A 27780-nucleotide genomic window follows, 5' to 3' on the forward strand; every position below is an offset into this window, starting at 1 on the left:
CTCTGCCACTCCCTCTGCTTCTGTGTGCGCTCCCTCTCTCTCTCAAATAAATAAGTAAAATCTTAAAAACAAACAAACCCGATGTTCGAGTAAACCGCGTGTTTAAAAGCTGAAGGGGAATCAGCTTTTTATCCCTGGGTTACATCGTGGGCCCACGACAGGAATGTGTTTGACTCTCAGCCAACCTCGGTCTTCACTGGGGGTGGGGAGTCGGGGGTTGGGGAGCTGGGGGCGGGGAGTCGGGGGTTGGGGAGCTGGGGGCGGTGTCACAGTCAGATTCCGGGATGCCCTGGCCCGGGCTCCCGGAGGGGCGGGGCCTAAGACGCCCCGCCCCCCGCCCCCCGCCCTCTCATTGGCGGTGAGCGCCTTGACGTCCGGGGGATCGCAGACAGAAATCCCAGCGCCGGGCGAGCGGGAGGTATTGTCCGTCACCCGGGGCTTTGTTACGTCTTCGCCTGCTCACCTGGCCGCGGGCGCGTCCTGGCCGCTGCAGCCCGGAGCGGAGTGTCAGCCGCTCCCGCCGCCGCTGCCGCCATGGTGTCCCCGGTCACTGTGGTGAGTGAGCGAGCGAGCGAGCCAGTGTCCGGCGCGGCCGGAGCCCACCGGCCTGGGGACTGGGCTGCGGCAGGCCAGGCCGTCGGAGGCCGAGGAAGGGCAGGGATCCCGCGGCGGTTGGCGTCCCCGGGCGGGGAGGCGGGCGCTGTCAAGGGCCCCGCACCCGGGACCCGCGGCGCCCCTCCTCCACGCAGCCCCCGCCCGCCCGCGGGAGGGAGGAAAAACAGTGGGCACGTGACTCGGAAGCGTGACTTTGTTGATGTCTGTGTGTCCGACGCGGGTCGGCGGGGTGGCCGCCAGGGAGAGAGAGGCGACAGCAGCTGGCCGCCAGGTTCTGCGTGGGCAGACCACAGGGAGGCGTGGGAGAGGGCGGGGAAGGGCAGGAGGGTGACTGGGACCTCTTGGGAATCCTGGCCAAACTTGTTTCCTCCCGCTCCTCATCCTATAAACAAGCCTGGGGCGCGAGAGGGGACGCCCCTGAGACCATGCAGCGTTGGTAATGCGCTGGAGGAAAAGGGCTCCTCCTCTCTTGACCACTCTTCCTATTAAGACTTCTCAACTCGAACCTCTTTCTCTTCCCCACCCTTCATCTTCTAGTGTTGGATTCTCTCTGTCAAAAGTCTCGCAAGCTGCTACTATTCTACGGCCTGTTTCTCCTTACAGGAAATATGGGGCTGGGGGAAGGGTATGGAGCAGACGTTGATGTTTCCAAGGGCTGGCAGGTTGTTGCTGGGGAAAACTGGGGACTACGGGGTTGTTCATCTGCTCCAGTTTCCTCCTCTACCCATGCCCTTACCCCCAATGAGCCTGGATAGGGGAGATCGCTATAGGAAGGAACTTAGTCATCTTTTCTCCCTGCTCTCATCCCTGGCAGAGCAAGGGCAGGCTTGGACCCTGGACCTACCCATCTACCTCTTCCCAACCTCCTCCGTCACAGTCTGATCAGTCCTCAGGTAACTGGCAGTCTGGGAATCAGTGTGTTCCCAGAGCCTTGTGCTGGACAGCTCACCCAGTTAGAGGCACAATCATTTTGGGCAGAGTGTATGTATATAGGGAACCTCAGGAGTTTTGAATCGCCCACAGATACCCTGTACCCGAAGCCCAAAAAAGGGGGGAGCTTCAGGGGATCACAGATTCGGAATATTTGCAGTAGCCCCTCCCTCAGGTTGGAGAGTACCTGAAGTGGCCTTGGACATACCTTTCTTTAGCTGCCCTCCCCCCTAATCTGGCTGAGGCCAAGTCAGCTGCTCCAACTTCCCCCTCTCAGTTCCACATCTCCCAGCCAGTCTGCTGGCTGCAGATCAAAAGCTGGAAAGAGAACCCCTCCCCTGCTTCCTGCCTCTCTTTTTGATGAACTCTTGAATTGCTCTTGTTTTCTTGGAAATGAGACTGACCAAGAGACACCCTGCCCCTTCCACTCCCTGATCCCTGAAATCGTCCTCTAGCAAGCATCCCTATCTCCTCTCCTCGCTCTTGATGGTACTTTGAGGCTGGTACCTTTCTGGACAGCTGGAATGAAGGCTGAGGAGCAGGCCGGCCAAGGAGAGAGACTGTGGGGGTTGAGGGCTCACCCTCACACATTCCTGGCACTCACCGGGTGTTGCCAGGGCCCTAAGCCTGTGCCCGGGCCCCACTGCGGAGGATCACGAGTTGGCTAGTTGTGGCGTCTCTGTGGTTTCCTGCTGACTCCACTCCATTCCAGACAGCCGGTGGCTGATGCTGGCAGAGACAGGTTAAAGGGGCTTTGGGGAGGACAGGGAGGAGCCAGGAAGGGAGAAGCGTTGCTTGCAGGAGGGGTCTTTATCCCCAGTTATGTTTTTTCTGCCTAGTGAGTGACCATTCTGGTCCTGCTTTGGGCCAAGAAGGTACACGGGCAGCAGAACAGTGGAGCCCTTCCCCTTCCTAATTGGTTAAGCCCCAGGGTGAGGATGGGAATGTGTGTACTTTGCTGGCTGGTTGGGACAGGCCAAACTGGGTTTTGGGGGGTCAATCCTCCCTGCTTGGGAGGCAGGTCTGGCTCTGGGGTATATGTCTGGGTTGAGGGTGCTGGCTCTGAACACCTCTGTGGACTTCTGAGTTCCAAGTGCTAAGTGCTGCCCTTGTCCTGTGTCCTCCAGGTGAAGAGTGAGGGACCCAAGCTGGTGCCCTTCTTCAAGGCCACCTGCGTGTATTTTGTGCTCTGGCTGCCCTCGTCCAGTCCATCGTGGGTCAGCGCCCTCATCAAGTGCCTGCCCATCTTCTGCCTCTGGCTCTTCCTTCTGGCCCATGGCCTAGGATTCCTGCTGACCCATCCCAGTGCCACCCGCATCTTTGCGGGACTCGTCTTCTCTGCTCTAGGTGATGCCTTCCTCATCTGGCAGGACCAGGGTTACTTTATGCACGGTCAGTTGCCCCAGTAGCTGCTTGGGAGGAATCCTGGGGCTGGGTTCTAGCGGGTCTTAGGTGGCCAAGGACTGGGGAGAGGGAGCTTTGGAATAAGAATATGGTGAATCTGAGGGGTTCTGAGGCCAAAGACTGTGGGGCCCTTGTTGGAGGATTCCCTTGCACTGATCTGGTGATCAGTTCTAGAGTTTCTCAGGGGAAGGGAGAGTGTATCTTTACCTCTGTGCATTTCCTCCCACCCCTGAGACTTTCCAAAGCAGCTGGGTTATCCCCACACACCCCTCCTAACCCCCCCACCCTGTTACTCATTACTCCCCTGAGCCCGCCCTCAGCATCCCCTCATCCCCTCTCACTCCCAGGTCTGCTGATGTTTGCTGTGACCCACGTGCTCTACGCCTCGGCCTTTGGCATGCGGCCATTGGCTCTTCGGACAGGCCTGGTGATGGCAGTGCTGTCGGGCCTGTGCTATGCTCTCCTCTACCCATGCCTCTCAGGTGCCTTCACTTATCTGGTGGGGATCTATGTGGCCCTCATCGGCTTCATGGGCTGGCGGGCTGTGGCAGGACTCCGGCTGGTCGGGGCAGCCTGGCGCTGGACCGAGCTGGCAGCAGGCAGTGGTGCGCTGCTCTTTATCATCTCAGACCTGACCATCGCCCTCAGCAAGTTCTGCTTCCCGGTGCCCTACGCACGGGCACTCATCATGTCTACCTACTATGCTGCCCAGATGTTCATCGCCCTGTCTGCCGTTGAGAGCCGGGAGCCAGTGGAAGACTACAGACAGAGCAAGGCCAACTGAGGGGCCAGGGTCTGGTTACCCCTCTCTCCTTCTGGGGCAGGGGTCCAGAACCTGCAAGAACTGGGTCAGGATGGCTGTAGGCCTAAGCTGGAGGAGCAGATACCACCTGGAAAATGTACAAGTTTGAGGGGGGTAAGCAGGAAAAGGATCTCTCTAGCAAAGCTCGTGGTCTGGAACAATTCTGAGAGCCAAAAAGAGCCAGCCTAATTCTCCTTGAGCCAGGGCCGGAATTAGACCTCTCCCCACCTCTAACCCCACCAGGACTGTCAAAGCCCCTCTGGAGGGTGATGGTGCTCCATGTCTTGACCTCCCCCCACTTCTACTAGATGGAAGAGTCTGACTTACACATTCCTGCTCTTTCTCATCTGTACAGAGTTGAGGGAAGAGAGAAGTCTGAGCTGAGATGACCCAAGCCCAGGGCTTGAAGCCCCTTTTGCAGGCCCCTAGTTGGGAAGATTGGATGAGGATGGAGTCTCCCTTTCCTTCATCTATCCTTGTTACTTGAACAGTCTCCGTTTCTAAGTGTTGGGTGGGAAGGTGTAGGGGCGTCTTGTTGAGGTAGGTGAGACTAGGGACTTCATTGGCCTGGGAGCTTGGGTGACCAAGGATTTAAGTTGGTCCCATCTCTCTCAGGGGCTAGCCCAGAGTGCAGGCCCACCACCACCACACTTAGACCCTGTCCCCAGGGCTAGAGTGAACCATGCCAAAGGAAGGGGCCAGCCTGTATGTGCGTACGTGAGTCTATGTGTATGTGGTCTGTCTCCCCAGCCTGTCTGTCTTACTGTGCCATCTGTCTCTGTCCTGCTGTCTAAGTCTTATAGGGAGAGGGCCTCAGGGAGTTGCTGAGAGGGTGCTGAGCCTGGCTTAGAGAGCTGGGACCCTACCCTGCCTCCCATCAGTGCTTTTCTGTCTGCCCCTTCTGCACTGGGAGCCAGAGGAGGGGGCTCCAATGACATTCTAGGGTCATAAGACCCAAGGCACATTCAATGCAAAAGGAGCAAGGATGGGACAACTCCATCCTTTGCTGCTCATGTGAAAAAAAATTAAATAAAAACCAAGGGCCGTTGGCTGTCCTCTTGTCCGCCTGTGTGGCATGTGCCTGTCCTGGAGGGGAGGGGTTGGGGGGCATGGTGCCAGGGGCCCCGGATGTCCTTACAGCTTGGGTCACAGTCCTGGCCAGTGCATCTTGGCGCCAGGCGGTCTCCCTGGCTCTGGTGACACGGTGCTGGTTGGAGTGGGTCTCACTTCCCCAGTCACGTGTCCTGGTGAGGATGGTGTTCAGGAGGATGGGGGATGGGTAGTATTTACTACCATCCAAGTTTCTCCTTGATACATTCCCCTGCACACCGGTGCCTGGCACCTTTGGTAAGTCTTAGTTACCCCGGTTCCTCTCCTGCTGCCCACCTCCTCCCAGACCTGCTTTGTGCCCCAGAATGATCCATATTCCCTTCAAGGGTCTCCTCTCTCCTTGGACTGTGGGCTCAGTTAAACAGCAGGGAGGAGGGAGATTAGATTGGTTGATTTGTACTTTAGATGGGGAAGCCCCAGCCAAACAATGGAGTGGAGTCACTCCACTCCAGGGGCATTTGCATCTTAATGGGCAGTGCCCTGACCCAGAAGCAGAAAGGGAAGCCTTGGGTAGTGGTGAATATGTCCTTAGTGGAGAGGTTGTGGAGTTGTGGGGCCTGGAGAGAGGAGGCTGAGTCCCATGTGGGTGGTGGGTGAATCAGTGATTTCCAAACTAGAATTTTTACAGAGACACCTGGTGGGGGACAGTGAAAGAATAAGTAGTGGAGGGAGGCTCAGAGGTCCCTCTATCCTTGTTTGAAGTCCAGTATTTATGATTTATTTCTTTTAGAGGAAGAATTCTGCTATAAAACCTAAATTTGAAACCTACTGAGCTGGATGACCAATTCCTTCTAGCTCTGAGATACACTAAGTGTCAAATAGTGGGAACCCTGGATAGTAAAGAGGCAAGGCCCTGACCCCCTCAAATCCCAGAATGATGACAGACCTACCTCTGATGACAGACCTACCTCATGAAAAAATGGGAGGGAGGGACCTGGAGCAGAATGAAGTCAATCAGGTCTTGCTTTTCCCTGCCCTGAGGGGAGGGGAGGGGAGGGGAGGGTGTAGTGTAGCTGCAGAGGAGCAGGAGGAGGGCCCAGTCAGGAAGTCCCATTGTGAGTGGGTTTGGACTAAGCTCTTGGAGCCATGTGTCCCCATCAATGCCCAAGTCCATGTCCTTGGTCCCTGCTGCACGTCACCCTCAGGAACAGGCAGGGCCGAGCTTAGTCAATTTATTGTCCCATGCCTTCGCTGACTTTTAACATCAACAAACACCAGAGAGCCAACAGGGCTGCCCTCCCTGGAGCCACACACAGGATGGGCCCGCCCCCAAATCGCACATCCCAACATCCTCCTGAAGCCTGGGCTGGACTGGAGCTCACATGAGGTACTTCGACTTCTTCTGCAGACTTTCAGTGACTGATGCTAGGATGGACTTGTCATCTTTGTCTGAAAGAGCAAAACAAGGATTTGTCAGTGTTTGTGTTGCTGGGAGGAAGGCAAACTCCAACCCACTGGCCTTGCAGTTAAGGCCCCAGTCTCCCAAGGTCAGCTGAGCGTGTGGGGCTAAGAGCTACCAGTTACTCAGCCCTTAACATTTGCCAAGCGCTGCGCCAGGCACTTCTGCGCACTATCTCACGTAAGCCTCCAAACAGCCCTGAGGAACAGATGAGAAAACAGGCTCAGTGTGGTTTGCCAAGGTCACACGGCCGGACAGCGGTGGAGCCCGGGCTCTGGGCCCACGTGCTTACAACCAGAATTAAGTTCTCAGGGATTTCTCTAGCTGTGGAATGAAAGCTGGATGTCTCCCATGGTGCCTTCCCTGGCCTAGTTCTGTCACACAGCTGAGCGACCCTCTGGAGGCCTTATCTCAGTGGCTAACCTCTAGCTGAGTCCTTGAGGGACAGAGCACCAGGGCGTGGTACTTTCCCCAAAGAAAGGCACCTACAACAGGACACCAATGGACTGTCACGGAGAGTTCAGGGAGTGGCAGAGGATGAGGCTGGAGAAGTAGAAGTGAGAGGCAGGGGACAGGGTGGAGGGCCTTGGGGTTGAGGTTTACTCAAGAGGGTTATGGAAAAGTTAGGGAGTGAAAGCAAGAAGGGAGCAGCACAGGGCAGCTTTGCTTTTGGAGAATTCCTGCTACTCGCTGTGTAGTTGTGAAGACAGTGGAGTGTGTAGGAAGAAAATAAGATAGTTCCCCGACATGTGTGCACATGAGCAGAGGTGTGGCACACCTGTGCAGAGGAAGGGTCTCCACTAGGTCCCCTTCAGTCCTTCCCCCGTTTGTACTTCCCATCTGTCCTTACCCTAGACCAGTAGTTTTTGGTCTTGGTTGTGTATATGAATGACTCGTCAAAATTTGTGAACATAATTCCTTCCAGAAACCTGTCACAGAGACTGTGACTGGTGAGTCTGGTTTAGGCCTAATCACCAGTATCTTTTTCAAAGGCAAGTCTAGGCCCACCAAGGGTGGCAAACTACAGTTTGCTGAGGGATTGCAAACTCCCAAGTCTGCAAGGGCCAGGCACATAACAAATGACATGCAGAGGATGGGAGAGAGGAACCATGTATGGCCAGTGGGTGAATGTTTACACCACCTGATGGCAGAGGAAATAAAAAACGGCACCAGGAGAGGACTATCTTGCGCCTCTGGAGCTGGTGGGCTGCAGGGACGCCTCCCTGCCCCCTGCCGGCCAGAACTGCCCGGCGCCCTCACCGTACACCGTGAGCACGCAGCTGCTGCGGTCCTTGCCCAGCTCGTTCTCCACCAGCACGCTGTACTCGCCGCTGTCCTTGAGCGTGCAGGTGGGGATGACGATCGTGCAGACCCCGCTGGTGGAGTTGTACCAGAACTTGGAGTTGGCCGTGATGTTGACATCACCCTTGTAGAGGGTCACCGTGGGGCGCGGGTTCCCAAGGAAGGCGCAGGTCATGGTGCAGTCCTGGCCACGCAGCACCATGTGCGGCTTGAGTGGGATCAGGAAGCGCGGCGCGTGTCGCCAGTCCTTCTGCTCGTATGGCTTCAGCTTGGCACTCAGGTCCTCGACTGCGCGGGCAGGACGCGGTGCACAGTCAAGCTGCTGCCTGCCCCTGAGATCTCCCAAGGCGCCCCGGAGACCCAGCTCCCCAAGGCCAGGTGGCCTGGGCTACATTCCCATGCGCTGTCAACTCTGGGGCCCCGACCTGACGCTGGTGTGCCCGAGGTTCCCCTTCCACCACCCTCCCACTCCTTGTCACTCCAGAATTCCACGATCAAAGCCAGGTGCCCGCATTTGGGTTTTTACGCCTTTCCAGACTGGGGAGTCCTAACTTCTTGCCAGCTGCCAGCTGCCAGCTGCCAGCTTCCAAACCAAGCTGCTATCCGGCTGTTAACTGCCCATCCAGGCTTTCCCCAGCGTCCTCTCAGCCTCCACGGTCTCCCCTCGCCTCCATTTAGCTCCTCATTTCAAGCTTCCCCGACCCTGTCTCCACCTTTAACCCCTTTCCTTCCTGGACATCATCCTCGGAGACCCTCCCCAGTCCTCACCCTCGTGGACCCCTCGGCTCTGAAGGTCCCTCTCAGCTCCACACCGACTGCCCTCCCCTGTCACCCCCGCCCCCAAGGGCACCTCCCCACCCTCACGGTAGTCCCATCCCTCAGAGTATCCAGGAAGTATCCTCTTCAGGCTTCAGGATGGCTACTTCCCCTCCCAGCATCCCTGACATTAGCCTTTCCACCTCAGCGGTTCTTAGATTTCACCTCAAATCTTGGGTACCCCCGGGAACGCCTATGCCATCCCTGCTATCGGGGATATAACCCAACCCCTGAGTCCCCCAACACTCACTCTTGTCCTTGTTGACGAGCCAGGTGTCCTTGGAGTCAAGCGGGTCACTGTCACCGATCTCGTTCCGGGCCAGCACTCGGAAGTAGTACTTCCTGCCGGGGAGTAACCCTGTCACCGTGTACTTGTTGCTGAAGACGTGTTCGGCTGCCGTGAACCAGGTGGCAGTACTGGCATCCCGCTTCAGGATGACATAGTGGGCCTCACTGTCCTCCTGCACGTCAGGGCTATGGTTCCAGGTCAGAGTCACTGTGTTGGGGACCTCCTCATACAGCTGTAGGTTTGTGGGTGGCCGCGGAAAATCTGGAACAGCCACAAGATCCGTCAGCCACCCTTGGGGGCCTGAAGAGTTGTGCCCCACCCCAGCCACCTGCCAAGCCCTGTGAAAGATGGAATGGGGGATGTCTCTTCTTGGAGTGTTTTGGAGTCAGAACTATTTCTGAGGTATAGCAGCCCTCATGTAGCCTCTGCCAGGTACCAGCCCTGTAAACTTTGGGACCCATTTCTTCATTTGCAAAATAGGGCTAACAGTAACTTCCCCAGAAACGTTGAGTAAAGTGCCTGGCACATAGTAACTGTTCAATAAAAGTTTATCCCTTCATCCCTTAGGGGTTTAAGGCTTGATTATAAAGCTTCTAGCCCTCACCATGAGGTCACTCCAAATTTTAACGGACTCGTCTCCATCTGTCCCTCCTGCCTCCCACCCATTTTCTGCTTTCTCTCTCTCTGCCAACCATACTCTGCATATGTCCCCAAAGCTCATCAGCTATGAGTGCAGAAACTGAAACAAGGGTTTGGTCTTGGTTCAATACCTCTAGGGCTCCAGGACATTGAGACAGGGTGGAAACTAACCTCCTCATGAAGGCAAAGGCCAGTGAGTCCTGATGTGTGGTACAAGAGAAACCTTTACTACCTTCAGCCCGACTTTATTTTGGCAGGAGCTCAGGCAGCAGTGGGGAGCTCTGTTTCGGGAGTGTGTGCAAGGGTGCCTCCCTGAGGTCGCTAACCACAGTCGCACCTGCCACACGGACGTGGACGTCATAGTACGCCTCTCCAAACTCATTCTGGAGCAAGATGCGGTACACGCCTGAGTCGGAGCGCTTGGTGCTGTTGATAAGGAACTGGGAGTGGTTTTTGCTCTTGGTGATGGTTTCCCGGCCCTTGGTGGGGATGCCATCTTTCTGCCAAATCACGCTGGGTGGTGGTGAGCCCTGCATGGTGACAGGAGATAGCACTGGGGTCACCCAGGTGATACCTGGGGGCGGGCCCTCTCCCACTCCACTGGCCAGGGGTCTCCTGCCAGGCTCTAGTGCCAGGGGTCTGGCAAGGGGCAGACACAGAGATTATGATAGCTACGGCAGCCATCTTGGCTAAGTGGTGGGTAACGGGGGGCCAGGGTCTGGAATGACTCACAGAGAAGGCAGCATGGATGCAGAGGGCTGTCCCAGCACGAACCACCATGTGACTCTTCAGCCGGGCACTGAGGTCAAACTTGGGGGCAGCTGAGTGAAATGGAGGAGACAGAGGTGGGGCCATGGACTCAGCTTTAAATCATCTCCAGAGCCTTTCCCAGCCTCTCCTCCATGCTCCCATGACAGGTCATATAGAGAGAGCCAGCAGCCCCAACACTGTGAAGCATTTAGTTGTTCCTCCTTTGTCTTCCCCCAATAGTGTGTAAGATTCTAGGGCAGGTCCTGTTACTTGTTTCTGTATTTCTAACACCTCCCTTGGCACACAGTAGATAGTACTTGGAATACAGTGAGTAGGGATTTTTTTGGGGGCGGGTGGGACAGGTCACCTCTAGCCCCGTCCAGGCACAAGTACGGATGACTTCTTAATCATAGCATCTCCCAGTTTTCCCCTGTGGACTGAAGTCCCAGAGAGGAAAGTATGGGGCTAGGATGTTGGGCCCTAAGCCCCTGCTCCCTCTGCATCCTCACCTGGGGGTGGCATGGCACGGACCCCCTCATCCAGCTCCACGGGCTCCCCAACCCCAGCCTCGTTCACAGCCCGGATTCGGAAGAAATATTTCTGCCTCTCGGTGAGGCCTCCCACTGTGTAGCAGGTGCCTGAGATGGGGATCTTTGTGCACTTGGACCACTCCTTCGTGTCCTCCGCCCGCATCTCGAGGATGTAACCAGAGGGTGGGTCTCCCTCTGCAGGCTCCTGCCAGGCCAGGGAGATGCTGGAGTTGGAGGAATCAGACACGTGCAGACCCTGCACCAGGCCTGGGGGTTCTGGAGCAGAGGGTGGGGCACAGATGTCCAGTCAGCCTTCCGACTCCTCTGCACTCAATCCCATACCCACTTCCCACACTCAGTACCCCTGAAACCTAACTTCCACCACCTCTGCCTCCAGCTCCCAGGTAACACTTTCCACACCAGCCCTGCACACTCAACAACGTCCAAGTTCAGTTCTCTCACTGGATCTACCCTTTCACCCTTGAAGTCAGTACCCTCCAAATTCAACATACCCTATACCCTCAATCATCCCCGTATGGTCTAAACTCCATTAGCCTTTAGCCCAACCATCTCCACCATATCCATTTGTGTGCAGTACCCCCATCCCACCTCCTCAACTCACCTCCCTCCCAACCATCTACCCTAGAGCCCTACTCCATCTTCAAACATGCGTCCACCACCTTACCTAACCAGAAATACTCAAGAGCTTGATAATTTTTTCCCCTCACCCTGCCTCCTCGCTGACCCTAACTCTCAATCTTAATTTGCTGGTTTTCTTTTGGTTGTGAATGCTGTCCCTCTCTTAGGCTGGAAGCTCCTGGAAAGTGGAGATTGTGCGAAGGGGTCAACCTGTTAGACTTTCCCAGAGGAGAAATCCACTGTCTACCTTGAATGGGCTAATTCTGCTATGAGATGGGGCTTCGTAGCCCCCTACTCACTGACAGGGTCCTTGGCTACCACTGAGTTGGATGCCATACTGGGCTGTCCGGGGCCTGCCTTATTCACAGCTATAACTCGGAATTCATATTCTGTGTCCTCCAGGAGACCATCCACAGTGCACTTGGTGTCTGAAATGGGAATTTGAGGGGTCATGAGGCCAGGGGTCCAGAGATGGGAGACCACAGAGTGAGAGGACATGGAAGAGGGAGTTATGGGATGCTATTAAAACTCCCAATGGAGTATGGAATGGAATATGTGCAGGGCAGGCAGGGGTACATAGGTCCACCCAGCAAAGCCTCCCTTGATCCTCCTGGGCCTCTCTCCCTAGGACCTCACCTTGGATGGGGTCCTTGTTGACTGGCACCCATAGGTTACTGCCTTTCTTCCTCCGCTCCACAATGTAGCCGAGCACTGGGGCTCCCCCATCCTGGGTAGGGGCATTCCATGTGATGGTCATGGTGTCTTTGGTCACATCAGTCACTTGAGGCTGGGAGGCAAGACCCGGGGGCTCTGGGGGGAGACAGAGGTCAGAGGTTAGGATGGGGAGCGTGTAGATGGTTGCCCACCCTATGCCGATCTCTGGCTTCTGCTTTGGAGAAAAAAAAACAAAAACAAAAAAAACCCAATGATTCTTAACTGTGCATTAAGATCAAGTGGGGAGTTAAAAAAAAAATACCATCACCAAAAAACGGTGTCTGGGTTTTACCTCCAGATAGTTTAATTTAATTGGCCTTGGGTGGAGGCCAATCATGGACATGTTTTTCAAAACCTCAGATGATTCTACTGTGTGGCCAAGACTGAGAATCACCAACTCAAATCTTCCAAACTGTGTCGTTCTCAGTGCCACAGTTCTTAATGTTCTTGACACATGGAGACGTGGAGACTTGGAGACCAATTGGGAGGAGTGTAGCAGCAGTTAATTAACATCATAATTAAAATGCTAATATTGTCAAAGGTTTTCTTTGGGAAAAAGAATAGAATCAAGGTTATCTCTAAGGTAACATCAGTTCCACTTGGATTTGGGAAGATTTCTTGAATAGAGAAACAAGTGGAGTCATTTCCCTGGAATCGAATGAAGTTCTGGATATACACATGGGAGTGTGTTTTACATGAGATCTGAGTGGGAAAAGTCGAGAATTTCTGCCCAGAATGTTCTGCTCTTACTCTGGATTCCATCTGTCTCATAGGATAGCTACAGAGGTGACCCAGAATTCTGGTGACCCAGAATTCCCCCCCAGACTAGCATTCCTCACTGTCTGAAGACCCCCATCCTGACCTCTGAGTTGCCCACTGAGCAGGGGGCTATGTCACTGACCAATGGGATTTCCTGCAAACACTTCATCTGTTTCCAGGGGGTCGCTCACTCCTTCTGAATTAACCGCCAGGATACGAAACTGGTAGGCTTTCCCCTCTTCTACTTTGTTGGTGGAGAAGTTTGTGACTTTGCTGTCCACCTCGCCTATCTTAATCCAGGACTTCTTGCCGACCATCCTCCGTTCCACTATGAACTGTGTCACAGGCCGCCCGCCGTTGTCCTTTGGGGCCTTCCACTTCATGTGCACACAGTTGCCCGAGAGTTCCAGGAACTCCACCCGGCCCTGCGGAGGCTTGGGACGGTCTGAAGACAGAAGACAGCATCAGAATGGGAGCGAAGGATCCGAAAGGCTTTATCCCACCTGCCAGAGGTCTGGCCAGACTGGGGATAGTTAGATTCGGAGCTTTCTAGATATCTTGCCCTTCTCTGTGTTTACTGCCCCTCCTTGTAACACTTGCCCAAAGAGTTGGATCCTTGGCCCCCTGAGACTCTCACTTGCCTAGCAGTGGGGAGACTGGGAACTGGAGGGGCCCCTGCCTCAGCTTTATTCCCCCCTTCTCTCCTTCCAGACAAGATCTCCCCCTCCTCTCAGCTTCCAGAACTCCAATGCTTTCTGGTATTAATAGTTTATCTTATGTTAAAATTACATGCCTGCTAGTTTTCATCCCTTTTGGGTTGAGAAACTGCTGGGACACTTCCATCACTGTGTCCTCAGCACTGAGAACACGGAAGAGCTCAGTCATGCTGTTGAATTGATTTGAATCCCAAACTTTCTCACTCCACAGCTTGATGGCATGGTGTGTGTGTGTGTGTGTGTGTGTGTGTGTGTATGTGTGTGTGTATGTTACAGGTTCACCCTGAGCTCACTAAAGCCTGCTCCTCATCTCTTTCCTTAGCTTTATGTTTAGACCCAGTCCAAATCCCTTTCATTTTTCCAACCTCATTTTATTCCCAATCCTATCTCAGCTCCCCTCACTCCATTTCACTTCTAGCCCCAGAACTTCCCCACCAACCTCACTTCTATCCCTAAATCCAACCTCTGTCTATGATGTGTCCTGCACTCTCCTATGTGCCTTAAATTCAACTGAAATAGATACAAAAAACAACCCAACTAACAAAAAACCAAGTCATCCTGTTGCAGGATAAGAAACTGAGGCTTCAGAAGGTTCTCGCTTTCTGTGACTCGCCCAAGGTCACATAATTAGGAAATCAGAACGTGCGGGCTTCTGGCTGCAAAGCTAGCACCCCAATCCCTTTCTCAACTCCCAGCTCCAGCTCTATCCACACACCCAGCGCCAAGCAGCTGGTGCCCTGAGCCCCTCCCAGTCAGGGTCTTGCCCTCACCCAGCACGCTGAGGTGCAGAGTGGCTGTGGCTGTGCCGTGGTCATTCTTGAGCTTGAGCAGAATGAGGCCACTGTCCTCACGCACGCACTTTGAAATGGTGAGCACCGCCTGGTCTTCCCCGCGCTCCATGGACACACGCTCCTCCTCCGTCACCTCCACGCCGTCCTTGTACCACGTCACTTTGGGTAGCGGCTTCGCCCGGAAGGGTACCTTGATGTTCGCCGTGTGACCCACCTTCACAGTCACGGGGTGTGCCGCTAGCGCCTCCAGCACCGAAGGGTCGATGGTAGGTGGATCTGTGGGGCGCAGCACAGGCTCGCCCAGGAGGAATGGGGGCGGGGCGGCGAGGGGTGGAGGAGGGCCCCAATGGGGTCTGGGAAGAGCTCTGAGCATGTGGGAGGGCCAGGCGTGAGCTGAGTTTTGCTTCTAAGGGGCAGCGACCTTACCTGCAATGAACACAGAGGCTTCACTCTCTGCGCCCTTGGCCCGGAATGTGTACTTGCCCTCGTGCTCCGGGCCCATGTTGGGGAAGATGAGCTTGTGCACTGCACCCTGCTTCACGATCTGCACGCCAGGCAAATCCGTGATCTGGGCAGCGGAGCGGGGCAGGGGCGAGGGACAAGTGTGAGTGCAAATGTGTGCCCTGTCGACCCCTATCCTCCTTGGTCCCCTTCTCTAGCCCTTGCCTCAGACCTCCTTGCCGTCCTTCAGCCACACGCCCTCCACCTTCTCGTCGTTTAGCACAACGCACAGCTCAGCCGGGCTCCCAGTGGCCGCGTGCACGTCGGACAGGCCGCTCTTCACCGTGGCCAGACGCTCTGGGGAGAAAGGGAGCAGGGCTGGTTTAGGGTGCTGGGGGCGGAAGAGACTCGCAGGAAAATGGCTGGTGGCCATGGCCAAAGGAAGGGGCTGGGGTGCCACCTCTATCAAAATAATTTATGATTAGCAGGAGGTTTGGAAATGGTCAATGGATGATTGGGGGAACTGGAGCAAGTAGGTGGGATGTTGGGCAAAAGTCAGTTGCATTGGGGAATGGCCAAGGAGGGCTTATGGGGGGGATGGTCAGTGGCGACTTGGGATGCTCAGCTGAAGAAGGGGACTAGATGGCGAGGCTGTGGGGGGGATGGAGCAGTGGGGACTGACAGGGTGGGTGTGTACCCTCCACGGTGACCATGGCAGTACTGTAGTATTCCGTGGGGTCTCCATCCTGCATGGCCACCACGGTGTACTCGCCACTGTCACTGAGCTGTGCATCCTCAATGACCAGCTCCGCTCGCTTGCCCTCATGGCTCATGCTGAACTTGGTGCTGCGTTCCAGCAGCTGCCCGTCCTTCTTCCAGTGCAGCGTCACATCCTTGGACGTCAGCTCACACTCGAGGCATGCTCGGCCCCTCTCTTTCACACGTACATTCTTTAGAGTTCTCACAAACTTAATGGGGATGCCTGTGGACAGATAGACCCAGATGTGCACCCAGTCTCTGACATCCCTTCTCCGTAGCTACTTGCTGCCTTGCTCCTCTTTTTGGTTCCAGAAACACAGAGACTTGTGACGTGGCATGTGTGCAGCCTGTGACCCAGAGAGGTAACTGGCAGGGAGAGTTCCAGCTCTGGCCCTTCCTTGCTTGCTGACCCTATGCAATGCATTCACTCCCTGAACCTCAGTCTCCTCGTCTGTAAAATGGGATAACAACTTTTACCTTGTCACAGCATGGCGGGCGGTATCTCTAATGCCCTTTTGGAACTCTGGCCATAATTGCTTTGTCTTTCTGGTGTCTGGGCCTTGACACATGCTCTTCTCTCTGCTGAGAATTTCCTCTCTTCCCCATTTGCTGAAAGCTGAACTCCTTTTTGTTCTTCTTGGTAAGAAGCAGCTTGGCCATCTCCTCATAACATCCTTTCTGACCTCACCTCGTGGTGCCCCTTCTTTGGGTTCCCACAACCTCTGTGCCTCCCTCCATCACAGCCATGATGATCCACATCACGCGTGTCAAGTGCCGTTCACATGTGTGGCATGCTTCTGGGTGTACCCACCACCATGTGTAACTCTCCAAACTTGCTCTCATAGAAGAATGCAAGCGGTTAAGAGAGATGTGCTAGAATATATGAGATTAGAGCCAGAAGGGCTAATCATTTCTGGACCCACGCTCTCTCAGCTGATAAAACCACAGCGTGTCTTGACTCCTTGCTTGAGAACTTATGTACTAATTCCATTTCACACCTACCTACCCACTACACTAGAAGTTAGTGAAGAGAACCCTCTGTCTTTCTAGTACCCATCACAGGGCTTTGCAAGGAGAGATGGGCGGATGGATGGATGGATGGATGGATGAATGACTGCCTGCACGGAGGTGGCTGTGGCATGAGGCCCACCCTGCAGGCTCTGGCCCAAGCACTCACGGTCAATATTGAGCTGGGCTTTCTGTACCAGGTCCCCTGCCTCCGCAGAGAACTCGCCGGCATCACAGAGTCTGGCATCCTTAATCTTAAGCGTGTGGGTCAGACCATCCTCAGACACTGTGATTTCATACTTGTCATCCCTCTTTAGCTCCTTCCCATTGAACTTCCAAACAAAGTTAGGTACTTTCTTGGAGAGGCGGATCTCAAATACAGCCGTCTGCCGCTCTGTCACCTTCATTGGCTTCATCTCTCCCAAGAACTTCAGGGGCTCATCTATGGGAGACCAAGAGGGACAGTCACTGGGCTGAAGCCCTGGTCTCTCCTGAGGGGTGGAGTGATGAAGGGGGGCATGGAGCTTCAGGGGTCACTGGCCTCCTGTAGCCCACAATGGGGGAAAACATCCTTCCCTGCATTCTGCTTGTGACTCCCTCCCATGATGTTCATCTGGTCTCCTCCCCAGTAACATTAACAGAGCAATTTTATGAAGCACGTATGTAGTTCCAATATGTGCCAGGCACTCTTCTAGCCAATTTGCACATATGAATGGATTCAATTCCCATATAGGTAGATTTTACTATTATTCCCCCACTTTATAGATAGGGAAACTGAGGCAAATAGAAGTTAAATAACTTGTCCCAAATCAGAAGGTCATAGTGACAGAAGCTGGGACTTGAACCCCACTAGTCTCCATAGGAGACTGTGCGCTTAATCACGATGCCACCCGGCCCCACGGTATTCACTACCTCATAGTCTTCTCCCATGTTTCCCTCCTCCATTAATGTCCATCCCCATGCAGTCTTCAACTACATAGCCCCACAAGCCTCTCTCCCATATCCCCATGGACCCCACCCCTGGCTATTCCTCCCTCAGCCCTGTGTCCTCTTTGTTCCCCGATGCCCAGATCCATACCCAGAACTTTGAGCTCTGCTCTCATCTGCTTGTCACCCACGGACAGGCTGTAGGTGCCTGCGTCGTTCATGTTCACGTTGGTAATAACCAGCATGTACTTGGTGCCCATCTGCTTCACATCATACTTGCCTAGGGAGTACTGGATCCTCAGTGGTTCGTTTCCCTGCCTCACGAAATGGGTAGAAAAGCTGATGAAGGATTTTGGGAGTAGACTTCCAGAGATTCAGTTCCCCAAGGCCAGCCGGAGCTGGAGGGTGCCATACCTTCCTCTCTACCATCCTCAGACACATCAGAGACCCCTGAGATCTCTTTAGCCTCATCATCTGGCTCAGTGGGATCCAGGATCCCTGCTCCCCGTGAGACCTGAACTCTTAATGTGACCTTCAGGATTACCTAACCAAGTCCTTTCAGATAGGTAGACTGAGGCATAGAGAAAGGAAGGTAACTATGTCAAATCAAAAGGCAAAGTGATGGAACAGCTAAGAATAGAGCCCAGCTCCCAGCCAGTTTCAGTCATACCAGGAGGCGTCCTCTTGCTGGGATGGAAGAGAGGACCTGGTTGATGGGTAATGAGGGAGGTCTATGAAGGGAGGAGGTGCAGAGAGGAAATGATATTGCCAGGGCAGGCCCTGCCTAGGGGCATCCATATCATCCCCACCTTCATCCATGTCATCTTGATATTGGGGTCCTTCAGCTCCATGATGCAGTCAAAGACCACAGTGGTGTCGATCTTGGTTTCTATGTCTTCCAGGGGCTTCAGAATCCGGATGGTCTGTGAGATTGTGACAATAAAATGGCAGGCGTCAGGGACATCTGGAGCCTGAGCAGCCTGTTAACCCAGTTCTGGAGGAGCCCCCTAAAGGTCTGGGGAGAAATGACTAGGCTGGTTGGATAGCTGTGCTGCCCCCACTCTGTGCCACTGAAAGCCTGCAAGACTTAGGGGGAGACAGATATGATGGACGGTGAGAAATAAACCACCATTTGTGGAACAGTCACTATGTATGGGGCCCATTAAGTCCCCTAATTCCATTGTAGATGCTTAGTAAGTGCAAGCTGGTTGAGTGAATGAATGATGACAACTCAAAAAGAAGTGAAAGAGGAAAGGAGAATTTTCACTTTGCAAATGAGAAACTGAGGTTCAGAGAGATGCCCAAGTTCACATAGTTAATAAGGCAGTAGAACTGGGATCTGAACCCAGGGGTGTCTGACTCCAAAGTCCATGGAAGCCCATTAGGGGGTAGTGGAGAGAGAAGAAGTAAAAGGAAGGCAAGTTCCTTTTCTGCTCTTTGAGCATTGTGTGCAGGGTGGAGAAGCCTTGCCACTGGGAGACACACAGGCACTAGCATTCCCAGACCCTGGCCTGCAGACCCTGGCCCCACCATGGGCACTGACCTCCACCTCCACTTTCTTCATCTCTTTGAGCTTCTTGAGCAGCCCCCGGAAGTCAGTGAAGCCATACTCCATGCAGACCTTCTCAAAGTCCTTCTTGGGCACCTTGGACAAAATCTCCAACATCTCTTTCTCACCTATTCCCTTCTTCTGCTTCTTCTTGGGAGCAGGAGGTGCCCTGCAAGGAGGTGGGTTCCAAGCTTGGACTCAGCACCTCCCTCTGAAGACAGAGGGAGCCTCTGCTAACCTTGAGATCCCCTCCCTACTTCACGGTTCTTGGAGCCTGGGCCATTAACTCAAGGCCCTACTGAGAGGCCTTCAAGAAGCTCTAGCCTTGAGGGTGGAGGGACAGCACCCCAGGTAGAGGGGCCTCCCATTCTCACCTCTTCTTCAACATCTTCTTGAAATCCATTATCTCTTGACCTGAGGACAGAGAGATGGACAGGTTCAGACAGGGGGAGTCTGGTCCCTAAGAGGAAAGGCCAGAAGGAGGGAGCTGGCTCACCTTCTGTCACCAGCAAGGACACAGTGTAGATGGCATCTGCATGGTCATTGCTTGCGATGCACTTGTAGTTGTCAGAGTCATCGGAGGTCAGTGGCTCCAGCTGTGTTAGAGTCAGGCCATTAGTGAGGGAAGGGGGTCCTCCAGGGAGTCTCTCAGGGAGAGGAGGTCCAGTAACGGGACCATAGGAGGGGAAAGAACAAAGTTCTGTCTGTGGGGGAGAAGGGAGACTCTGCCCTTCACAATGGTAAGTCCTGGCAGGACCAACTGGGACAAGTCTCTGGATGACCCATCTTTCCTTTTCCTCAATGGTTTGGAGCTAAAGGTTGCAGAAGCTAGTTAGATCTAAAGATGATCAGCCCTTAGTGGGAGCCTTCTGGAAGGCTCCCCTGAAGAGCCCAGGAACCCTGACCCTTACCCCAACGCTCTGCTCATTTCCTCCCTCTGTCCCTGTCTGCCACGATTTAACTTGGCTCCACCCACCACGGCCCCACCCCTTCTAGCCACGCCCACAGTTTTTGCCCCACTTCCCTCTAGGCTTGCTCTCCTTCTGAACAGCTGGGTCTCTTCCGGTGGGGCCTGCCCCTCCTTGGCTTTACCCCAGCCCTGCTTCACCTCGTCTGATTTTGGTTCTCTGCTCACTCTAGCAACACCCCAGCTCCTCATTTGGCTTCTCTTATCCTGCCTCTCCTCTAGGGCAATGACAGCCTCTTCTCCCATGGCCCAGTTCTCAGGTCATTGTTGTGGCTCCCTTGTTCACAAGAGGGGCTGTGGCATGACCTCGGGTCCCTGCCTCTGGCCTCATCCATAACTGGATCTCTGGCTTGGGTCCCCGAACCTTCAGCACATGCTCCTTGTTAATGCTGTCGTAGAACATCTTGGCCGACTCCTTGATGGGGATGCCGCTCTCTCTCTTCCAGGAGATGTTGGGTTTGGGGTTCCCCTGCACCTGGGCTCGGAACACGGCTTTATCCCCTGCAGTGGGCACGGGACGCAAGTTCACCTCCTAGCCTCCAGGCTGGACCTTCTGCCTGCACCCGGCCTCCCCAGGGATCACATGGCCACCCTGGCAGGGAGGGACCCTCAGCCTGTTGCGGCCGGTGTTTGCGAACTGTTGGTGGTGGTGGGGGGTCTGTGGGGTGGTGGTGCTGGTTGGGGCACAGGGAGAAGAACGGGAAGCAGGTAGGGGCATGGAGAGACACGGGGAGCTACACACCCTCAGGCGCGGTGACAGGGTGAGGTTTCTCCACGAACTCTGGGACGCTCTCCCCCGGAGGGATGTTAGAACTCCGAGTGACCAAGTTGAAGAACTCTACAGTGCTGGAGGACTTCCTTGTCACGACTTCCTCTGTAGTGGCAGGCGAGAGGTCAGAACGGGCTCCAGGCAGAGCTCAGCCCGGGATTGGAGGGCTGATCTTTTCTTGACGGGACAATGGAGCATTTTAGGCCAGTGCTGGGACTTTAGCCAGGAAAAGAGGGCTTAGAGTCCATGGGTTGTTGTGTTATGGCAAGTTTCAAACACTGGGGGGAGCCAACTCCTCTAACCTTCGTTGGACTACATTATTGGGTCCTAATTTTTCTTTCTTTTTCTCTTTCTTTCTTTCTTTTCTTTTTCTTTCTTTCTTTTTTTTTTTTTTTTTGTTAAAGGAGACTTATTTTGGGGGGGTTTCTTTTCTTTTCTTTTCTTTTTTTTTTAAAATATTTTATTTATTTATTTGACAGACAGAGATCTCTGCAGAGAGGCAGACAGAAAGAGAGAGGAGGAAGCAGGCTCCCCGTGGAGCAGAGATCCTGATGTGGGACTCAATCCCAGGACCCTGGGATCATGACCTGAGCCAAAGGCAGAGGCTTTAATCCACTGAGCCACCCAGGCGCCCCCAGGGGTTTTCTTGAACTCTTGAGCTTCTCTCCTGGAATTTCTGGTCCCCCAGCAGCCTTAAGAAGGGCCAAGGCTTTCTGCTTGGGAGGACTGGTAGCTTAGTTAAACTCTGCTGTAGGCCTTCTGCCTGCCCTTCTGTGGTTCAGCATTCATTGCTAAGGGAGTAGTAGTGACTTTTGAGTGAGGGACAGGAAACATTCCCCCTCCAGAGGGGCTATATGTGTGAATCTCCTTATCTGAGAGAGCGTATTCAATGTGGTAGAGTAATTTTATATTTGGAAAATAAAAAGTTGTATTTTCAGCCTAAACTACAGAAAATCTTGTTGGCTGGTGAGCTGACAATCAAAACGAATTGCTCGGATTCACGGAGCACTTTCCTTGGGTCAGGAACGGTGCTAAGCACATCTCAGAGATTATTTTATCTAATTCTCAAATACCCCAATGAAGAAGGTGCCTTCATTATCCCCACTAATCTGAAGGACTGAGATGTGAAAAAACATCTTAAGAAGCTCTGCTTTTAGATAGCAATCAGAGGTCTCAGACAACCGGTGTGTGGGCTGCCCCTGACCTGCAGATGTGTGTATTTGACCTTTTCCATGGTTAAACAAAAAGGTGCCCTAGATCTAAAAATTGAGAGATTTCACATAAAAATTCAGATTTCTGCATTCTCAACACTGAGCTCATACACCCATATGGCAACGGTCAGTGGGTGGTGAATAGGCCCCTTTAGGTGGGGCATGGCCTCTGTGGTCCACTTCAGTGTTTTTTCTGCATTTATATTCCCTGCCTAGACCCTACTGGTCAGTGGTTTTAAACTCAGGCTGCATGCTAGGATCTTTGAAGAGCTTGAAAAACAAACAAATAAACAAAAGCACACCTGATTTAGTGGTTGGGTCAGACTTACGTATTGCTCTTTTTTCTTTTCCCTTCCTCTCTGCCTGCTACACTAAGATAATTCTAATGGGCAACGAGGGCTTCGAGTTACTGCTAGAATGACTTAAGTTTGCAACTTCTGCTCTGGAGTCCCAGCTGTTGCACTTGCCTTACCTCACTGACCAGGAGGGGTTGCTATGGAGAGTTCATCTGGCCCTTGCCTCTGTGCACAGAGGAGTTGGAGGGCCTCTGCCCCTCCAGGACTTTGAGGGAGGGGCAGTGACTGGGAGGAGATACTGGATATCTTGGCTCCTGGCCATCTTTTAATCCCTTTCCACTAGAGACATGACTAAAACAATCTGTTCTGCTCTGAGACCATTTCTCAGCTTTCCCTTGGATCCACCCTCCCCCCAAGTCTGGTCCCCAAGGGTTGAGAGCCTGGAAGCTTAGGTCACTTGTTTATGTGTTCATCTTCTCTCTACTGGTGGCTATAAACCTCCTGGTTCTGAAGGGTCAGCAGTACTCAGATCTAGGAAGGTAGTTACTTCCCTAACTTCCTTTGTGCCTATAATTCTGCCATCGGAGACACATCTATCTGACCATGGCCCTGATCTCCTCAAGCAATTAAGTTTATCAGTCACTCATACACATTCACGTGATTGATTTTTCCTAAGCTGTTTTCCAGAAGATCTGATCTGTGGGTAACCATCACACTGGCTGAAGCTTTATCAAAGTGCAGGTTAGGAGAGGGCTGCTCTCTGTATCTCGGACTCTTGATGGCCTGGCATTCACAAAGCCTGCATCCACCCAGGGGGTGGATGTGGAGGGAGAAAGGCTGCCCTTTCCCGATCCCCCCTCCCACCCACTGTACTTGCCTCCTACGATCTTGGTTGTCTGGGAGAAGGTCTGCATGTGGGTGGTGGAGCTGGAGAACTCCATGGACACGTGCTCCTGCAGCATCTGCTGGTGGTGAATGGTCGTCATGGTGACAGCAGGCGTGGGCACTCACCTGGGAGGACCAGGGAGAGGATGAGGCCATGAAGGACAAGGAAGGGAATAGGAAAGAGATCCAAATAGGTTATTCTGCGTGTGTGTGTGTGTGTGTGTGTGTGTGTAAAGGGACAGGGTAGCTGGACAAAGGGGAGATGGCTGTGCACAGGGGAGGGTGAGGGGAAGTAGGACAGGAAGCCTCTTCTCTCTGTTCTTGCTTTTCTTGCTTTCATATCTCATCTTCCCAGGATGGTTACGAGGACCCGTGGGCCTGTCATCCCCACCAAGTAATCCCAAACCATTCCAGATCTCAGGGGGAGAGAATGTGGGGCTTAGATTTACCCAGGGAACCAAGTGAGGCCCCGGGGGGGAGCTGAGGGTACATACTGATAGCTACATGGAACTAGGGAGGTGGTACTAGATATTTCAGCAGGAGGGAATGAAGTCAGACCTAAGAAGGAACTTCCTGACTAAGCCATACTTCAGTGGGCCTTGGAAGGAAGCGGGGATTTTCCTCCTGAGCCCTGGGGCATTGGTGGAATGCTAAGACAGATGATAGCATATGTCTACAGCTCTGCTTTCATTTGTGACTGGGTAAAGACAGGTTGAGTTTTCATTTCTCACACTTCTTAAAAACAATCAGTAATTCAATCTCATAGTTAATAAAATAAGAGAAGCGTCCCTTCAAAGAGGCCCCCTCCCATTCCTGAGCCCCCAACTCCCAACCCTCCCCCAACATGTAACCCCTGTGGTCTCTCAGCTCCTGGAGTTCCTTCAGCCCCTTTTTGCACTTCAGGGAGCCCTACTATATACACTCTTCAGCCCTTCCTTTTTCGCGTACTACATCTTGGAAATCTCTCCTTGCCAGTTCATAAAGACTTTCCTCATTCTTGCTAACAGCTACACAGTATTTCAACGGATGGGTCAGCATGGCAGTTTTTCCATATGAGGAAACAGATGTCTGAGAGAAATCACCTGTTCAAGGTCATTCAGGCCAGAATCCTGGCCTCTTAACTCCCAGTCCAGTGCCCTTGCAAGGGACCCAAGAGCCTGGTTCTGAGCCAGTTGGAGGCTAAACTCCCATCTCCCCGCCATGGCAGATCTCTGCCTGGCCTACTTCCACCTCGGAGGTCTGGAACTGTCACTAGCTAGACCCCAAGAACTGACCTTTACTCTTCACCTGCTTGTGCCCACTGAAACTCTGTCCCACATTTTTCCTTAAGCTGCTTATCTCTTAACTCAAGCAAAAGACCCGAGGGGACTAACATCCTGTGAAGGAAACCGAAACCAGCCCTCAAGCAGTAACCATTGCAGAACAGCTCGTCTGGGGCAGGGGGCCCAGACCAGCGTGAGCTTAACCCCCAACTCACCCCTGCGCTGAGGGACCAGGGAGGGACTGACAGTTGCCATTTACCTTGAATACTAAAATCTCCTCAAGGAGGAGTCTCAGCCTCATTTACATGACATACAATGTATGTCTGAGCGTGTTTCCTTAAGGCGCATGCGTGATCTTATGCCACGTCTACATGTGATGACAAGACTCCCTTATTTAAATATTCATCCTAACCCTCCATAAAAGAAACCCACTTGCCCTTGGTCAGGGAGTCACGGCTTTGGAAGTCATTCCTCGTGATCTTATTTGCTGGAAATCACGTTTCCGTAGTGTGACAACTCACCTGGTGTAGTTTCTACCTGGGACTCGCGTTAGTTAGGTTACTCTGGCCGTCCTGCTCTGGGCTCCGAAGGTGGTAGGCTCTGACCCTTCTTGAGGAAAGAGGGGAGTTTTACCTTTGTGTGACCAGTTCCTCCTAACCCTTGAATGCTGTGTCCACGTCTTTGGGGGTGAAGCCGTGCCTGGGCTATTGGCGGGCTGGTCTCCTCCTCCTTTTGCCCCAACAGTGGAGCCACCGGGAGTCACGGGTTCCTTATATGTCTGGCCCCTTGGGGGCGATCCCTTACTGAGGCTCCACAGCTGTCTCAGCTCGACTGGCACGCTGCTTTGTGGGGAGGGGAGTGGAGGAAGGGAGGCTGGAGCCAAGGTGGGAGGAAATGCTGGGGTCCAGGCGTGTGGGCAGGAGTCCAAGGGTGGTGGTCCAGGTTACTTTTCCTGTTCCCTTTTGGCTGAGGTGTTGGTTCTCACCGCTGGTGAGTGGGTCCTCTCTGAGCCGAGGGACTCAGGGTAGAGTGTATATGTGTTTGTGTGTGTGTGTGTGTGTGTGCGCGCGCGCATGCGTATACACCCATGTACATGTGCCCACAGGCCAGTGGGGCTGGGGTCAAGGAAGTTGGCTATTTTGCAGAAGTCCTGGGGTGACTGTTCTCCTTGCACTCTGTGACTGGTGCCTGCACAGCTTAAGTGGCCTCCCAGGGCCACCCTGGGGGAGGAGATAACACTGTTAGCTACCCCCCCCACAACTCCTACAGCTCAATCCTCATCTGGGTGGACCGTACGAGGCTGTTCAAGTCTTTCCCTGTTGTTTCCTCATTGTCTGTAGTGGAGCTGGGTGCTTGGACCCTTGATCAACAAACACCTCCTAAAGACCCACTGGTTGGTCAGCAGCCGTGCCCTGGAGTGACACCCCCCCCCCCCGCCCCGCCACAGCAACCCCATCAGAGCTACTTTTGCTGCCTCTCTGAGGGCAGGGTTAAGAATAGAGCAGGAGTGTCCGGGATGGCTCAGGACCCAGGCCTAGGGGCAGAGTGTCTGGGCCCCTCGGGAGAGGATACTCTCAGCCCCGGCCTTACAAGGGAAATTTCCAGGATGCAGCTGCTGTTGGGACAAGTCAGGCTCACGGGATAAGTGGGTGGGCCAAAAGGGAGGGGCCTGGCTGTGACCTGAAAGTCTCCGCTCTAGCAGAAGTCTCTGCCAAACACTTTGCCTTCTCTGGAAGCCTCCCACCCCTGTCCTTGAGGCTCCCCATGGTCCAGGGCTCCCGGATGGGTTGGTGGGGGGCGGGGGGAAGGTATAGGAGAATCCTGCCAAAATCAAATGGATTTGGTCTATACTTCCAATCTTCACCAGGGGCACCAGGGAGCTTGAGAGAGAGAGAGAGAGAGAGAGAGAGAGAGAGAGAGAGTGTGTGTGTGTGTGTGTGTAGAGGGTGCACAAAGACCAGATTTCGGGGAGGCAGGGAGGGGAGAGGCAATCACACAGACCCAGGGGTCTAGTTTTGCTCAAAATGCTCCGTTTATTGCTCTATTCAATGACCACGAGCAAATTATAAAAAGACACCAAATGTCTCTGTCTGCCGTGGAATAAATATTTAAAGTCAGCAATAAAAACACGTGGCTCCAAGATAACACATGTTGCCAAGAGTCATGCACGCCCTGCTGCTGGGCTCTCAACACACGCATGGACACGGGAACACACGCAGAGCGACACGCAGCGGGACTGCTGGGAAGGCTTTCCCACATGGACACAGAGAAATGTTTCACACAGATCTGGGGCCCAAACCCCACCCCGCCCTCAGAGCTCCCCCTTCTTCCACGCCCACTGGGGCCCAGGTCCTCTGGGTTCACAGCCACCCCCCACCCCACCCCCGTTCTTCCCCCCATGCCTCACAGGCTGGTCACTGCCTCCTGAGGGCATCTGACACCAGGAGGTCACCCTTGCTGTGACATTCCTCCCTCCCCACCCCAACCCAGAGACCTTTCCCCCAGCTGAGATCTCTCAGTCAACTCCTCGGGAGCTCCCCATCCGTCCCCCGTAACTGGGGTAAAATGCAATCTGCTGCATGGGAAGCGGGGGTGGGGGCCCGAGGCAGGTGCCTCGGCCTGGGCTGCTTTGGGGCTGGAGCTCATGACCCCTTTCCCGGGCTGAAGACACAGTGGCCGGTATAGACAGCAGAGACGGGTGGACAGAAAGATACACTGCGGCAAGACACTTGGGAGTGCGGCACAGAAACGTTTTGGATCAAGTAGCAATGGAACCATAGTTAAAAACTGAGGCCCCAGGTCTGCATGGCGCGGGTCAGGCCCCAGGGCCCCAGGCCTGGCCTGGCACATCCCTCCCCCGCTCCGCCCCCCCTCCCCAGTATGTACAGTAGGAAGAGCTATATTGGGGGGGGGGCCTGGGGCCAGGCCAAGGCTGATGGAGGAGGAGGAGGAGGAGGAAGGGAGGGAGGGAGGGAGCAGATTGAAGAGAAGGAAGCAGGAGGGGCAGGGATGGGGGGGCAGGCCAGGCCCAGGGCGGGCAGGCCAGGCCCAAGGCAGGGCTCTGCACCGGCCAGGCTGGGGGCCCAGACTCAGGTTGGGTGGTGCCCAGAGGACCTCAGGGCAGGAGTGCCATCACTCTGGGGCCTGGCGGGACAGCTGCTTCTCGTAGAGGCTCATGACATGGTGCACGAACTGGTATTGCTCGCATGTCTGGATCATGCCGCCCCTGGGGGCAGAGACACATGGGGGCATGGGGTTGTGGACAGATGGGCTGTGGGAGGGCGCCCCCAAACCCGTGACTACCAATCATTCGCAAGGGGCCTTGTCTTTGTGTAGAGTGGAAAGTCTGATCCCTGCCAGCCACCCCCTCTGCTCCTTCCTGCCCCTCCCCCCACACACAGATAGGGGGACAGGGATGGCATGCCCCTCTACCTCTCGCCCCTGTCCTTCTGCTCACCAGTGGTGTTCCTATTCCTGTTCCCTCCCCATCCAGCCCCCACC

The 27780-nt window shown here is 54.1% G+C and overlaps 3 protein-coding genes across 7 annotated transcripts in view; 1 reads left to right on the top strand and 2 right to left on the bottom strand.

Annotated features, from left to right (window-relative positions):
* The first annotated feature begins 441 nt into the window (after window positions 1-441).
* TMEM86A (transmembrane protein 86A) lies at window positions 442-4814 on the top strand. 2 transcript variants are annotated; one of them, XM_044258936.1, is made up of 3 exons: window positions 442-555; window positions 2673-2937; window positions 3297-4814. In XM_044258936.1, exons 1-3 carry the CDS (start codon window positions 535-537, stop codon window positions 3731-3733), a joined length of 723 nt encoding a protein of 240 aa, XP_044114871.1. In that variant the 5' UTR covers window positions 442-534; the 3' UTR covers window positions 3734-4814. The 2 variants fall into 2 exon arrangements, with proteins under 2 accessions (XP_044114871.1, XP_044114872.1); XM_044258937.1 differs by having other exon boundaries at window positions 2673-2892.
* A 1365-nt stretch (window positions 4815-6179) lies between these two features.
* IGSF22 (immunoglobulin superfamily member 22) lies at window positions 6180-24818 on the bottom strand. The gene is made up of 23 exons (XM_044260924.1): window positions 24801-24818; window positions 23010-23143; window positions 20599-20730; window positions 20221-20357; window positions 19386-19485; window positions 19264-19303; window positions 18884-19058; window positions 18150-18263; window positions 17492-17654; window positions 16583-16855; window positions 15344-15628; window positions 14879-15003; window positions 14632-14773; window positions 14185-14481; window positions 12841-13143; window positions 11862-12035; window positions 11525-11653; window positions 10566-10862; window positions 10039-10127; window positions 9644-9836; window positions 8629-8928; window positions 7521-7850; window positions 6180-6250 (listed from the first exon to the last, which is right to left on the bottom strand). Exons 2-23 carry the CDS (start codon window positions 23116-23118, stop codon window positions 6180-6182), a joined length of 3978 nt encoding a protein of 1325 aa, XP_044116859.1. The 5' UTR covers window positions 23119-23143; window positions 24801-24818.
* A 1469-nt stretch (window positions 24819-26287) lies between these two features.
* Window positions 26288-27780, bottom strand: part of PTPN5 (protein tyrosine phosphatase non-receptor type 5) — a 54773-nt gene continuing 53280 nt past the window's right edge. For all 4 annotated transcript variants that reach the window (XM_044258940.1, XM_044258939.1, XM_044258938.1 and 1 more), the window contains one exon: window positions 26288-27505. In XM_044258940.1, the coding sequence (XP_044114875.1) occupies window positions 27412-27505 (94 nt within the window). In that variant the 3' untranslated portion in view covers window positions 26288-27411. The remainder of the gene's footprint in view (window positions 27506-27780) is intronic.

Source organism: Neovison vison, chromosome 7 (genome assembly GCF_020171115.1).
Source record: "Neovison vison isolate M4711 chromosome 7, ASM_NN_V1, whole genome shotgun sequence".
Classification (NCBI taxonomy): domain Eukaryota; kingdom Metazoa; phylum Chordata; class Mammalia; order Carnivora; family Mustelidae; genus Neogale; species Neogale vison.